Genomic DNA, 14528 nt, shown 5'->3' with positions numbered 1-14528 from the left:
ACTCCTTTTAGCTTGAACAGATTTTTTCGAGCGTCGTGCCAAATACTCCGTATCTTCTTCTCCATTGCCCGCTCAAACTTCCAACGTTATCGCGTCCAGTTCGGCAGTGTCCTAGTAGTTGGCGTTCTACTCTCCGCCATTGCCCACACCCGCAACTCCACCGCCACCTCCATGCGCGCTTGATCCCCCGCTCTTGCGTCCGATGCCGCTCATGGCCGTCTCCTCCCCACCCTTCTCCTTCCCCTCAACGCGCCACCTCCGTCGCGCAACCACCGCCGCCGCAGCGTCCTCCGCCAGCGACGACTTCGACTACCCCCTCGCCGACCCCTCCATCCGCTGGCCCAACCTCCGCTTCCCGCACCTCCCCGCGCCCCGCTTCCCCGTCGCCGACACCGCTCCTCCTCCTACCCCGGCGCGGCCATCCCGCGAGAGGGAGCCCGCCAAGGATTCCTCCGCGCCCTCCGCCTCCGCCCCCGCCGCCGCCTCCGCCGTCGAGCCGCTGGACGCGCGCGCGCACCGCGCGAGGGTGAAGAAGCTGAGCAAGCTCGCGCTGCGCCAGGCGCGGGACTGGCGGGAGCGCGTCTCCGAGCTGGCGGGCCGGCTCCTGGCGCTGCCCCCCGGCGCGCCCGTCGCGGAGGCGCTCGACGACGCGTGGGTGTCCCCCGACGAGCTCGCCTACGTCGTGCGCGCGGTCGGCGCGTCCTCCTGGCGCCGCGCGCTCGACGCCTTCGAGTGGCTCGTGGCGAGCGGCGCCGCCGGCCCGGGCCCGCGCGTGGTCGCCGTCGTGCTCGGAGTCCTCGGCCGCGCTCGCCAGGACGAGCTCGCGGAGGGGGTCTTCCTCCGCTTCGTGGGCGAGGGCGCCACCGTGCAGGTGTTCAACGCCATGATGGGCGTCTACGCCCGCTCTGGCCGCTTCGACGACGTCCGGCAGCTGCTTGACGCAATGCGCGGCCAGGGGATTGAGCCCGACCTTGTTAGCTTCAACACGCTGATCAACGCCAGAGCCAAGTCTGGGAGCTTCGCCCCCGGCGCAGCCGCTGATCTCCTGCTCCAGGTCCGGCAGGCCGGGCTGAGGCCGGATGTTATCACTTACAACACCCTCATCAGTGCCTGCTCGCAAGGTTCCGTTCTGGACGATGCGGTGGCGGTGTTTCAGGATATGATGGATTCACAGTGCCGGCCTGATTTGTGGACGTACAATGCCATGGTGTCGGTTCATGGCCGGTGCGGGACGGCACAGGCGGCTGAGCGGATGTTTGTGGAGCTGCTACAGAAGGGCTTTAAGCCGGATGCAGTTACTTATAATTCTCTCCTTCATGCTTTTGCCAAGGAAGGAGATGTCGACGCGGTCGAGCGGGTCTGTGAGGAATTGCTCAAGGCTGGGTTCAACAAGGATGGGATAACTTACAATACGATGATCCATATGTACGGAAAGATGGGCAGGCTGGACTTGGCACTTGGTTTGTACGATGAGATGAGGGCTATAGGCTGTACTCCAGATGCTGTTACTTATACTGTCTTGATTGATTCCTTGGGGAAGATGGATAGGATTACTGATGCAGGGAAGGTGCTGGAGGAGATGGCTGATGCAGGACTAAAACCAACGCTGGTAACTTTCAGTGCCTTGATATGTGCGTATGCCAAAGGTGGGAGGCAGGACGAGGCGGAGCGGACATTTGATCGTATGGTTGCATCAGGTGTCAAACCTGATCGTTTAGCCTATTTGGTTATGCTGGACATTATCGCAAGGTCTGGTGAGACGAAAAAACTGATGCTTATGTATCGGGCAATGATGAAGGATGGTTATAGACCAGATGCCACCTTGTATCAGGTCATGCTTTCTGCACTTGCAAAAGGAAATGAATGTGAGGAGATTGAAGGAGTCATGCAAGACATGGAGGTTGTTTGTCAAATGAATCCGCAACTGGTATATAGTATACTCATCAAGGCAGATTGCATTTCTCAGGGTGCTACACTGTTAAAGAAGGCATGCCTACAGGGACACGAGCCTGACAGTAAGAGTTTACTGTCCATTTTGGATGCATATGAAACGATGGGGAAGCATGAAGAAGGTCTCTCTTTGCTTCAATGCATCCGGGAGTATGTCCCCAGCTCCCATAACTTGATATCTGAATGTTCCATCATGCTTCTGTGCAAAAAGAAGAAGATTGCTGCTGCCATTCAAGAGTACAACAGTATGCAGACATTAAAATGTGGATCTTTTGGCCGAGATTGTAACTTGTACGAGCACTTGATTACATGCCTTGAGGAGGCTGAATTTTTTCCTGAATCTTCTCAGGTGTTCTGCGATATGCAGTTTATCGGTGTAAAGCCTTCCCAGAAGATATACGAGAGTATGATCTCTACATACTGTAAATTGGGCTTCCCAGAAACAGCTCATCAATTGATGGATGAAGCTATACATTCTGGTATTTGGCTAAACACTCTTTCATCTAGAATAACTATAATTGAAGCATATGGGAAGGCAAAACTCTGGCAGCATGGTGAAAATTTCATGAAAGGACTGAAGCAAGAGTCAGGTGTTGACAGACGGATTTGGAATGCGTTGATACATGCCTATGCCGAGAGTGGCCTTTATGAGCAAGCGAGGGCAGTCTTTGACAGTATGATTAAAAAGGGCCCTCTACCAACTGTTGATTCAGTTAATGGAATGATGAGAGCATTGATTATAGATGGCAGGCTGAATGAGTTGTATGTGATTGTTCAGGAGCTTCAAGACATGGGTTTCAAGATTAGCAAAAGCACAGTAATCCTTATGCTTGAAGCCTTTGCAAATGCCGGAGATGTATTTGAGGTAATGAAAATATATAATGGAATGAAGGAAGCAGGATACCTGCCAAATATGCACATCTACAGAAGTATGATTTCCTTGCTCTGCCGTAATAAACGATTCAGGGATGTTGAATTGATGGTTGAGGAGATGGAGGGAGCAGGATTCAAGCCAGATCTAGCCATACTTAATACCCTTCTTTTGATGTATACTGGGAATGGAGACTTTGACAAGACAGTAGAATTATACCATAGTATTCTGGAAGCTGGCTTAGAGCCTGATGAGGATACATATAACACATTGATAGTCATGTACAGTAGAGACCGGAGGCCTGAAGAAGGTTTTACTCTCTTGAATGAGATGGGTAGACGAGGTTTGACACCCAGGTTAGAATCCTATAAAAGCTTGCTTGTGGCATCTGGAAAAGCAAAACTCTGGGAGCAAGGTGAACAGCTTTTTGAAGAAATAAAATCAAAGGGTTATCGATTAAATCGATCTTTGTATCATACGATGATGAAAATGTACAGGGATTCCTGCAACCATTCCAAAGCCGAGCAACTACTAGCAGCTATGAAAGAGGACAGCATCGAACCAACAATTGCCACCATGCACATCCTTATGACTTCTTATGGGACTGCAGGGCACCCAGACGAAGCTGAGAAAGTACTGAACAGCTTGAAATCTTCCAGTTTGGAAGTCAGCACTTTACCATACAGTACTGTTTTTGATGCTTACCTGAAAAATGGTGAATACAATCTTGGAATCACAAAGCTAATGGAAATGAAAACAGATGGTATACAACCTGATCATCAAGTTTGGACATGTTTCATTAGGGCCGCTAGTTTGTGCGAGCGAACTGATGATGCCATTCTTCTCCTAAACTCTTTACGGGATTGTGGATTTGATCTTCCCATTAGGTTGACACCATTCTTTGAGTTTGTTTAAAATGATGGGACATACTCCCTCCGTCCCATGAAAGTTGTCTTGGATTTGCCTAAATTTGAATGTATCTAGACACTATCTACTGTGTGGATACATCCAAATTTAGAAAAATCTACGTCAACTTTCAACGGGACGGAGGGAGTAATTCACATGCTAAATTTGGTTATAACTTCTTGCACATTTTGCAGGCTCCTGACTGAGAGGACTTCATCTCTATTAACTGAGGCTGACAATTTTCTTAAAGAACTCGAGGCTCTAGAAGATTCTGCTGCTCTGAACTTTGTAAATGCACTAGAAGACCTGTTGTGGGCATTTGAACGTCGATCAACTGCTTCATACATTTTCCAGTTGGCGGTGAACAGAAGCATATACCATCATAATGTCTTTCGGTACATACCGCAATCTTTAACTCTGAAGTCTGAATATTCTCGTTAGAAGCTATACTTAACTTTGTGCTTTCGAATCTGCATTTCATGTGCATTATTTTTAACCCAAATTAGTGGGCCACACACTGATAGTTCCTGTCCAGACAAATGCAACTGATAAAGGAAAGCAATCATAGATAATTACAGATAGTAACTCGGTTGACAGCCTTAAAAAAAACTATTGCAGAAAAAGGCACAATGTAATACTGTAATATTTTTAATCTTTCATCTGAACATTTAGGAGTTGGTTAAAGATATATGTGAGCAAACAGTTACTGTCCCCAGGCTTCACCCCAAAGAGACACTAGCCTGTGTTGGATTTTTAACGATGCCGCTGCTTTTTGGCTAATTGTAAAAATACCATTTTCCCGTTAAATTCTTATTCATTGTTTCCACTGCTGTTATCACCTTTCAGCCGTTACCATCTAGGTTACAATTCAAGGAGAGGGTAGTGGCATTGACATTTATTGTGTGAATGATTGCAGGGTGATAGAAAAAGATTGGGGAGCTGACGTCCGGAAGTTGTCTGCTGGGGCTGCACTTATCGCTCTAACACTATGGCTTGATCACATGCAAGTAGGTGCTCCTAACAAAATTTCTTTACAGTACATTTCACTGAGAATCATGCCAGCTTGACAGATTCACTAATTAGCATGTATGTACTTTATGCCCTAATGCTGGAGTTTATAAACTAATTATAACATAGTGAACATATTTATTGCTTAAATACAGGTTATTTATCGCATTTCTTAGTAGCTAGGTATAGATGATTTCTACTTGAGGGCATTAATTTAATTGAAAGCACCAAAACAACTCAGAATATTCCCCTGAAAAAAATGTTCTTACAGTTTCAACGTCCTGATATAAATTTACCCTTACTCCGTTTGCTTTAGTCCTGTATACCTAATGTGGAGAGACTTCCGTTTAAATGGTTTAAAATTTTGTTGATTCCTTAAATCTTACTCCTCCATCTGATTGTTAACATGCCATCTATAAATTCCATTTGCAATGTAGGATGCTTCACTCCAAGGTTCACCAGAATCTCCCAAATCTATTGTACTGGTCACAGGGGAGGGGGAATATAACATGGTATCCTTGCGTAAAACCATAAGAGCTTACCTTTTGGAAATGGGCTCCCCTTTCTTGCCATGTAGAAATCGATCAGGTCGCTTTGTGGCAAAGTCTTACTCTCTTAAGATGTGGCTGAAAGATTCTCCTTTCTGCATGGATCTTGAGTTGAAAGACGCCCCAGCTCTTCCAAAAATGAACTCAATTAAGCTCACTGAAGGGTACTTCATGAGAGCTGGTCTTGTATCCACATTTAAAGATATACACGGCAAACTTGGGGAAGTATGGCCAAAGAAATTCTCTAGATTAGCTCTGTTGTCAGAAGAAAGCAGGGCCGAAGTTATTAAGGCTGATATACAAGGAAGGAAAGAAAAACTGGAGAGAATGAAAAAACAGGGTCTTGTCATATCAAGAAAATCTAAAAAAGGAACACGGAGAGCAAGATTTGTTAGAGAACAAAGCACACAGGCAGTTCTGAAGTAGTGCTTATTTTGCTTCATCATGACATTTTCTCAAGCGGCGTTGTGGCATTTACATGAAGTTTCTTAATGGGAGAAAAAGGGAGAAGGAATGGTGACATCACTGCGATTTGATCGGTCAAGGTATGAGTGTGATCAAAGAAAAGACGGGATGCATTTGGTTCCAGGTTTGTCACAGTTGTAGCAAGTTCATACTGGTAATGGTTATCGTCTCTTCTGTAACTTGTAGCCTACAATTTTATGGTTTTACATAGTACTTTCGTATTTGTATCATTTCCTTGCAGGACGAACAAGCAACAGAGATAGCATCTTTGACTCAATGTGACATCGTCATGCGACATTATGATGCAAAACAATGCCTTATTCATGTCATATTGTAAGTAAGATTTTGAATTGTTTAAAGGGTAATTATATTGGTCTCAAACTTAAATTTCATTTGATGCATTGGCCCAAACTCATAGAATTAGAAAGGGGCTGCTTTCTTTTGCCTAACACATGCTTCATTTGATAGTGTGGTGAACTGGTAACACAATGATATTCATCATTAGAATATTTATAGCAGCCTCGTAGGGGTGAGTAACGAGTGTTAACACCAGCTTAGGAATTGATCACATTTATGATACCTATCTACATTTCAGTGGGCTGAATACACCCTAGCAGTTTGTAATTTATTGTACTCACATTTGTTGCACACTGAAATCTTGTCAGGAACATGAGGTACATGGTTGATGGCTGCACACTCCTATTACATGAACAGCCATGAACCATTTCTCTGGTGAGTCTTCTTATTTATACCTTTATATGGGTAGTTTGTTTCATAGCTTCCTCTTGCTCGGCTGTTTTCTATATAAATCTTGTTATTTTCTTCATATTTTGCTAAAATAGATTAGTTAGTAAGTCGATAACTTGATATCATTTACTGTGCTGATTTCATCACTTTGTAGTCTCATGCATATGTTGCCATGGTGACAGGTCAGTGAACTGAGAGTAGAAGTGCTGTATAATTCTGATATGTCTATCTAGTTATCCACATTTGGTTGCATCATTTTGAGTTTCCTGATTTGTGGCTTTGTGCTATGTGTAAAATGAAGAACCGAAGACATAATTATCTCTTCACAGTACAACCTGACTATCATAAGTTCATAACTTTATTGTTCTGTTACATTCATAGGACCCTTTCAGAACCTATATGATAATGCTTCATTTCCAAAAAAATCTGAAACCATGATGAGGTAACGTTACTACCAAAAGATAACTAAATATTCACTGCACATTTCTTCTGAAGCTGGAGCTATTTGTCTAGTTATCTGTTTGTATCTTCCGAACATGACTGAACTAATTAGTCTTAATGCACCTTTAATTGATACAGTTTCACCCATTGTAAACTTTGCCATAAGTAACTGAAGTTGTGGATATTGAAGTTCAATGCTATGAATGTGGGGTTGTTCCGCAGCACTGGTGGATCCATATCCAGTGGTACAAAATGCGTTGCAAATTTGTCCGTAGTTCTGAATGTTTTGGTCGAACACATCACTTTGCGTTATTTATGTGTGGTAGTCTTGTGTTTAGAGTACTGTATGCATAAAATTATCCTTTTATGTGGACATAACAGGGCAAGAAAGCATAAGGCACTAAGGGAAGGTGAAAAGAAAAATAAAGTACAAAAGCGGGAAACAAATAACTGAAGAGGATTGTTCATCGGGCCAATCTTCAATCAAGCAGAGAGTAGCCCGTTATTCCAAATGCCTTGTCGGAGACAGCCATAGCTTTAAGTTTTCAGTGCATTGTATTACAACCACCTGAGGTGGGGTTGTGATGTTGTCGAAGACCTTCCTATTGCGAGACAACCAGATTGTCCATAGAGCTTCAACCACCACCAAGTCCAGCAATGAAGGTTAACCTGCGAAACAGCTCCTTTTCATAACATGAGAAGACCTCCGGTGTTAGTAGCTCCAGCGTGTTAGTTCAGAAATTCTGCAACACAGCTCTAGTATGAGGACACTACAATACCAAGCGGTTTTGCTGTTTCGCTGGTGCTACAGCCAGACGGACCGGCATCAGAGTGGACAACCCCTGACGACGCAACATCGCCCAAACTCGAGAACTCTGCTTAATCAAAAGCCACAGGAAGGTTTTTTTTTGGGGAGCCGCGCACTTCCAAACTGCAGAGGAAGCAAGGTCTTGGAACCCTAGAATTAGACATTTGGTACAGGTTTCTGACGCAGAAAGTCTTTGATCTGTATGTGCGCCAATAATCTGATATGACACCATTCGATGTCTTGAAAGATTGAAGTAAAAGACCACAGAAGCGTCAACTACTGAGAACCAACCTGAGGTTGGGTGGTTAGGAGGGTGGTTGTACCCCCAGCCCACCAGAGTTCAAACCCCAGGTTTGACGTCTGTGTGTCTCATAAAGGCGGAATATTCATTCAGTGGGAGGCGACGTTCCCGTCGACAGCGAGGCGCCTGTGGTGACTTCGTTAATTTCAAGATCCAATCTGCCGGCTCAGTCTTTCGGAGGTGCTCATAGGGGTAGGGTGTGCGTGTGTGCGTTCATAGGGGTCCAACATCCAGTCATCAAACTAGAAGATGGTACAGTTCTCGTGCTGCCAAGGAACTGTGCGGTTATCTCTCTGTACAAGCAGATGTAGCAGTTCATCTCCAATTCAAATGTCTCCAGAGTCCAGGTATTGGTTCCTGTGGAGATAGCATCCCCAAGTCCTCTGTCGTAATGACTAATGAGCTTGTTGAGTCCAACCAGCCCAGGGGGAGTTGGGCACTGCATGTAATCTGTGGATGAATTGAGCCACCAGGCAATGATTTTGATTCTCCAGAAATTCGGACTTGTGGCTTTGGTGCTCTTCGTTTTTCAGGTACGGATGATCTACTTGCGGCAGCTGAAGTGCAGATTAGATTGAGACTGCTTCTTCCTCCTTCCGTGTCTTGGGCCATCACCAAAGATTTGGCTAAATATGTCTCCATTGACCGGCGCGAATTGACAGGGAGAAAGGAATAAATCTTGTGTCTGGATGCTATACGACCCACGCTGTGCTGCATGGGAGGCCAGACGCAGACGCTGGTGAAAGGCGTCCGCTCCCGATTCGTGACCCGCTCGCCGCCGCGCGCCTCCTCCAGTGCACGCGACCACCACCTCTTCGCTGTCGCCGCGCGCGTCCTAAGGCTAGAGGCCTCCTCCTCTTCCTCCACCACCTACCTATGGAACAGGCTGCTGGGCCTCTTCTCCCGCAATGGCCCGCCCGCCCTCGCCCGCAGGCTGTTCGACGCAATGCCCGAGCGGGACACCGTCTCCTACAACACCCACATTGGGCGCCTCTCCCGCTCGGGCTCCGCCGCCGAGGGCGCCCGCGCCTACTCGCGCATGCTACGCGAGGACGGCGGCGTGCGGCCTGACGGTACCACCCTTTCAGTTCTCCTCGCGCTGCCGTGCGCTGGGGCGAGCCATGGCCTCGTCCGGCAAGTGCACTCCCACGCGGTGCGGCTCGGGCTCTGCTCGAATGCGTTCGTGGGAACAGCTCTGGTGCGCGCATATGAGCAGCGGGGGGACACGGGCGCCACCACCGCCGTGTTTCAGGAGGTTGTCGAGCCAGACGCCGTGTGCTGGAATGTGATGACCGATGCATGCACGCGGCGCGGGAGCCTGCCGCGTGCTGTGGAGATGCTGTCGAGGATGCGCAGGGCTGGAGGCGTTACCGACGGGTTCACGCTGGCGAGCTTCTTGAAGGCGTGTTGTTCGCGTGAGGACAATATCAGCCTCGGCTTGCAGCTCCATACATGGGCCTGTAAGATTGGGGTTGACTCAGAGACGGCCATCTGCAATGCTCTTATCACCATGTACCTGAAATGTGGCGCAGAGACTAATTCAGCTGCCCAAGTCTTCCAAAGAACATCCGAGCCCAACATAATCACTTGGACGTCTATGATTTCTGGGTACGTTCAGAACGGCCTTGCTGTGGAAGCAGTGAGCTTCTACAAAGAGATGGTGAAGGCTGGGGAAAGGGAGAATGACTACTGCTTCACCTCGGTGCTCTCGGCATTTGGCGCCCTTGCAAGCCTTGAGCATGGAAAGATGGCGCATTCTCGTGTCATGAAGTCGGTGTTTTGCTCGGACACAATTGTCGGGAACGCCCTCCTTGACATGTACTTCAAGTGTGGCAGCTCGTCGGATGCTGGGCTTGTTTTTCACACGATGCAGGTGCATGATGTGGTGTCGTGGACAACTATGATCGTCGGCTTTGGGCGTCATGGCGAGGCCAGGAAAGCTGTTTTGTGCTTCAGAGAAATGGTTCATGACGGGTTTAGGCCCGATGGTGTCACATTCCTGGCAGTCCTTTCTGCATGTAGCCAAGGGGATCTTGTGGACGAAGGGCTTGCGGTTTTCCGCTCCATGGTTGAGGATCACCATGTTAAGCCACAGAGGAAGCATTGTGCATGCTTGGTTGATCTTCTAGGACACGCTGGGAGGCTAAAAGAAGCAGAGACATTGATTACAGCAATGGGATTGGAAATGGATTCATTGGCATGGGAGTCACTCCTAGGTGCTTGCGGCTTGCATGGAGAAGTCGAGCTGGGGAAGAGGTCAGCAGGGAAGGTCATGGAGCTAGAGCCATGGAATTATGGCCCTTATGTTTTGCTGTCCAATATGTATGCTGAACAATGTCAATGGCGTGAAAAGGAGGTGTTGAGAGAGCGGCTTGATGGCAGTAATGTCAGGAAGGGTGCCGGTCACAGCTGGTTCTCAGTTTCAGAAGCTAGCTGAGCACTTCATGTGGTTCTGCCACTCTGGTGTGGTTTCGCAGAAAAAAGTTTGCTGAAAAAGGTGCGGATGCAGAGGGGACGATGAACTGAACTTCAAGAATTCACCCAAAGATAAAAGCACCAGGAATCGATGGATCATGCGACCAATTAAGGGCGTAAACACTTGCTGAGAGACAAGGGCTTACAAGTCAGGTCATGACCCTATCCCGTGGTTTCTTAAAAACATGTGGCAGACGCATCCTGAAAAATGTCATCTACCAAGGTCAAACAAAGCCATGTAAACAAATTAAGGACCTTATTATATGCATCCCATTCTACACATGGAGTTAGAATACAACCATCCATACATACACAATTACATACTGTACAGTTAAGATCAAAGGAACTGTTAGAGCTGTTGGATCCTACAGATTTTCCGTTAATGCCTCATTCTCTCCTCATTTTGCAATGTATCCTCTTCCTACCTTTTCTTGTGCTTCCTGTATTGATGTATATCTGTATGTTCTATTTTTCGCTGCAGAACAACCTCGCTCAGCAGGCTGTATGACAAGGAGAAGACAAGCCAAGTTAGAAAAGTAGAAGTTTAGCAACATCCATTTTTGAGTGGTTTCAATGTGATCAAATGCTTTTGGTAAAAAGGAATACGGTACTATGTTTCTTCTGTGAGGATTTTGTGAGTGTGTTTAGGAAGATTATTTGTGAGTAGACAACAACGAGAATACATATGTTCTGTGAGGAGGAATCAATCAACTAAATTGTGCAATTTACATGAGCTACTGTACATACATTTACCCTTTTTACAGAATAAATGTTTTGATTGCTCATTTCTGGAGCTACATTTACATGTACAGGAGATGACTAGTGATATACAGAAAAGGGACCAATGACATCGACTTACAAAATTTGACTCCGGCCAGCTCACTGACTCACGAGATGCCGCTACGACCGCTCGCCGTCGCTTGTGACCCGCTGCATGGACTCGTCTCTTACAAACGAGGCGTGCGAGCTTCTGCTGTCGGCGTCTCCCTCTCCGGCGCCCTGCCTCTCCCTCACCCTAGCCAGCGCCGCGGCCACCGCCTCCTCCACCCTGGCCGCGGCCTGTTTCATGTCCGGCCGCCTCTCCTGGTCCGCCTCGACGCACTCCATTGCGATCTGCATCAGCCGCTTCATGTCCGGCAGTGCGAACTTGCTCGCCGTGACCATGGCCGGGTCGAACAGGTCTTGCTCGTAGCCGTCGGCCAGCGCTGTGGTCGCCCACATGACGAGGTCCGTGCCGCCCTTGGCATTTTGGAGGTACTGCGACGGGAACTTGCCGGTGAGTAGCTCGAGGAGGACGATGCCGAGGCAGTACACGTCCGCCTTGGCGGTCACCGGGTGTCCCGCCACGCACTCGGGCGCGCGGCGAGCGAACATGGTCGTCGAGTCCTGCGTGTAGTTGACGAGGCCGGAGTAGCCGAAGTCGACGAGCAGCGGCTCGAAGTCCGGCGCGAGGAGCACGTTGGACGACTTGAGGTTCCCGTGCGGAGCCTCGTGTCCGGCGAGCTCCGCGTGGAGGAATGCCGCGCCGCGCGCTACCCCCGCGGCCACCTTGAGCCGCGTCGGCCAGTCGAGCGCGGCGTAGTCCATGCCACGGTCGCCGTGGAGCACGTAGAGGAGGCTGCCCTTGGGGATGTACTCGGAGACGAGCAGCTTCTCGTCCCGGCGGTAGTGGTACGCCAGCGGAGGGAGCAGGTTGGCGTGGCGCATGGCGCCGAGGCGCTTCATCTCGGCCTCGAAGGCGTCCCTGGTGCCCCGGTTCATGTCGCGCGCGCGCTTCACCGCCACGGCCACGCCGCTCGCCATCACCGCCTTGTACGCCGACCCGATCCCGCCACCTCCGCCGCCGCCGATCACCGACGCGGAGGCCTTCATCAGGTCCGTCAGCCCGAACACACCCTTGCAGTCGTTGACGATGACAAGGTCGCCGACGCCGCCCCCGGAGCTCCCGTCGTCCACCTTCGCCGCCGATGACGACCTCCGGTGCCGCCCGCCCTGCGACGACCCCGTCCTCCTACCCAGCCACGACGTGCTCCTCCTCTGCGTCGCCGACGATCCCTGCTTCACCATGTACACCGGCGGCGTGTCCTCCGTGTCGCCCTTGTTGGCGTGGTCGTAGTCGTGGACGCGACCGCCGCCACCGCAGCAGCACGCGCAGAGGACCACCGCCAACACGACGGCCGAGACGATCACCGCGGCGAGAACCAAGATGTCTCCGAGGCCGGACGCCGACCCGGGCGGTGGCGCGACATCCGGTCGCTTGCACTGCTGGCCGGGGTTCGGCACGAAGCAGAGGTACTGGTTCCCGCGGAACCCGGCGGCGTCGAACCGCTTGAAGGCCTCCGGAACTACGCCGTCGAGGTCGTTGTCGGAGACGTCGAAGGACTTGAGCGCGGGGGGCGGCGCGGGAGGAAGCTCCCCGGAGAAGCTATTGCGCTCGAGGTGAAGCTCGATGAGCGCCTCGGCCTGGACGACGGACGCCGGGATGGGGCCCGAGAGATCGTTGCCGTCGAGCCAGAGCTTCTTGAGGTGGTTGAGGTTGGGGAAGAACTCGTCGTGGATGGGGCCGTCGAACTTGTTGTCGGAGAGGTACATGGACTTGAGCGCGGTGAGGCGGTGGAAGCTGGGGAGCGGGCCGGTGAAGTTGTTGCTGGCGAAGGAGACGGAGCGGAGGTCGGGGAAGCTGGAGAGCGCGTCGACGTCGATGGTGCCGCCGAGCTGGAGCCCGCTGAGGCGGAGGCCCGTGACCTTGCCGTTGCTGCACACGACGCCGTGCCACTCGTGCGATCCGGGCGCGCAGGGGGACTTGCCGCCGTCGTTGTTGGTGATGAGCCAGGAGGAGACCGAGGAGGAGTTGGAGAAGGACTTCTTGAGGTGGATCAGCGCCTCCGCCTCCGTCATGCCCTCGTCGGCGGCCACCAACGGGAGGACCACGGCGACGGCGAAGAGGAGCAGGTGGTGGGGAGAAGGGCCCATGGTGGCGGGGAGGCCGGCGTGCGAGACGCGCCTGCCTGAGGATGGTTCCCGGGGTAGTTTTGGTTTCTTGGGGCTCTGCTTCTTGGCCGGGAATAGCAGGGCGGCCGAGGATGGCGCCAAGGCGCATCCGCGCGCGTGAGGCAGGGATTCCACCAGCTCAAATGCACGAAATTTTTGCACGTTTGTAATTCTGCTGCAATTACCTCTACCAGTGTGCCTTTAGATCAACGACAGCCCCAGATTGTCTGCTGCGATTGACAACTGCGGCGGCTGCTATGTTGGCTTAGCAAGCCTCGCAGTGGATCATGATAATCCCGTCTGATTGGAAGTGTACGTGCACTGTTGGAATGGCAATTTTTCATAATTCGCTGAACTTCTACTTGCAAGAAATTTGGCAAACCAAAGGTTTTCAAATCGGCAACAAAGTTTCTCGGAGGTTTATCTGTAAGACCAGTTACTTGTTGCTAGTCAGGAAATTCTAGTCTAGCGTGTAAAATCCAAAGGAGGTTATCTGTACATGTCATTCTAGCATTCACATTTTGTTTACATGTCATTCTAGCATTCCATGCTATTCTATCATTTCAGGACAGATTCCTTCCAATCTTTCTCTTGCATATACTACCCCCGTTTCCATGAATAAGGCTTATAATATATTTTTGAAAACCATTTACAGTTTGACAAAAAATTAACATGCAAAATACAAAATCAATATCATTAATACATCATAAAATATATTTCCATATGATATCTGTAGAATATCATATTTGTAGATAGACTTTTCTAAATTTTTGGTCAAACCTTAGTTGACTTGACTTTTAAAAAGTCTTATTCACTAGAACGGAGGGAGTATATAACTTCCTTTGAATTTACTTCAGAATGTCATACATTAAGTATGAAGTAAATTAAAAGATGATTTCCTCCTTGAGCAAATCCATGAGCAGAGCAAGCCTGCACTGGAGTATGAAGCTTCTAATCAAACTGATAAATAAAATGCCAAACAAATCGAATGTTCTTGGTTTATTTTTATAAACTACA

General features: G+C 49.4%; 3 protein-coding genes across 14 annotated transcripts; 2 read left to right on the top strand and 1 right to left on the bottom strand.

The window, feature by feature from the left end:
• Positions 1 to 69: 69 nt before the first annotated feature.
• LOC127317839 (pentatricopeptide repeat-containing protein At3g18110, chloroplastic) lies at positions 70 to 11317 on the top strand. 12 transcript variants are annotated; one of them, XM_051348434.2, is made up of 7 exons: positions 70 to 3708; positions 3922 to 4122; positions 4644 to 4734; positions 5173 to 5902; positions 5990 to 6081; positions 6414 to 6480; positions 11002 to 11317. In XM_051348434.2, exons 1-4 carry the CDS (start codon positions 203 to 205, stop codon positions 5707 to 5709), a joined length of 4335 nt encoding a protein of 1444 aa, XP_051204394.1. In that variant the 5' UTR covers positions 70 to 202; the 3' UTR covers positions 5710 to 5902; positions 5990 to 6081; positions 6414 to 6480; positions 11002 to 11317. The 12 variants fall into 12 exon arrangements, with proteins under 12 accessions (XP_051204394.1, XP_051204391.1, XP_071680753.1 ...); XM_051348431.2 differs by having other exon boundaries at positions 5990 to 6085; XM_071824652.1 differs by lacking the exon at positions 11002 to 11317 and adding an exon at positions 7318 to 8577 and having other exon boundaries at positions 5173 to 5828.
• Positions 8761 to 10482, top strand: LOC127316132 (pentatricopeptide repeat-containing protein At4g33170-like). The gene has a single exon (XM_051346546.1). The coding sequence runs from the start codon at positions 8761 to 8763 to the stop codon at positions 10480 to 10482; it is 1722 nt and encodes a 573-aa protein (XP_051202506.1).
• On the bottom strand, positions 10760 to 13693 carry LOC127317841 (pollen receptor-like kinase 3). The gene is made up of 2 exons (XM_051348437.2): positions 11380 to 13693; positions 10760 to 11020 (listed from the first exon to the last, which is right to left on the bottom strand). Exon 1 carries the CDS (start codon positions 13491 to 13493, stop codon positions 11421 to 11423), a length of 2073 nt encoding a protein of 690 aa, XP_051204397.1. The 5' UTR covers positions 13494 to 13693; the 3' UTR covers positions 10760 to 11020; positions 11380 to 11420.
• Positions 13694 to 14528: the final 835 nt, after the last annotated feature.

The sequence above is a fragment of the Lolium perenne genome, chromosome 7, assembly GCF_019359855.2.
Source record: "Lolium perenne isolate Kyuss_39 chromosome 7, Kyuss_2.0, whole genome shotgun sequence".
In the NCBI taxonomy this organism is placed as follows: domain Eukaryota; kingdom Viridiplantae; phylum Streptophyta; class Magnoliopsida; order Poales; family Poaceae; genus Lolium; species Lolium perenne.
The sequence above is the reverse complement of the archived record's forward strand: the minus strand, read 5'-3'. Positions and strand labels throughout refer to the sequence as shown.

Bases quoted from the DNA above. Each gene is read 5' to 3' on its own strand.
- LOC127317841 (XM_051348437.2), bottom strand. From the start codon at position 13,493: ATGGGCCCTTCTCCCCACCACCTGCTCCTCTTCGCCGTCGCCGTGGTC.
- LOC127316132 (XM_051346546.1), top strand. From the start codon at position 8,761: ATGGGAGGCCAGACGCAGACGCTGGTGAAAGGCGTCCGCTCCCGATTC.
- LOC127317839 (XM_051348434.2), top strand. From the start codon at position 203: ATGCCGCTCATGGCCGTCTCCTCCCCACCCTTCTCCTTCCCCTCAACG. The intron at 3,709-3,921 runs GTTGACACCATT...CACATTTTGCAG, and splicing joins GGATTTGATCTTCCCATTAG to GCTCCTGACTGAGAGGACTT. The intron at 4,735-5,172 runs GTAGGTGCTCCT...TTTGCAATGTAG, and splicing joins TATGGCTTGATCACATGCAA to GATGCTTCACTCCAAGGTTC.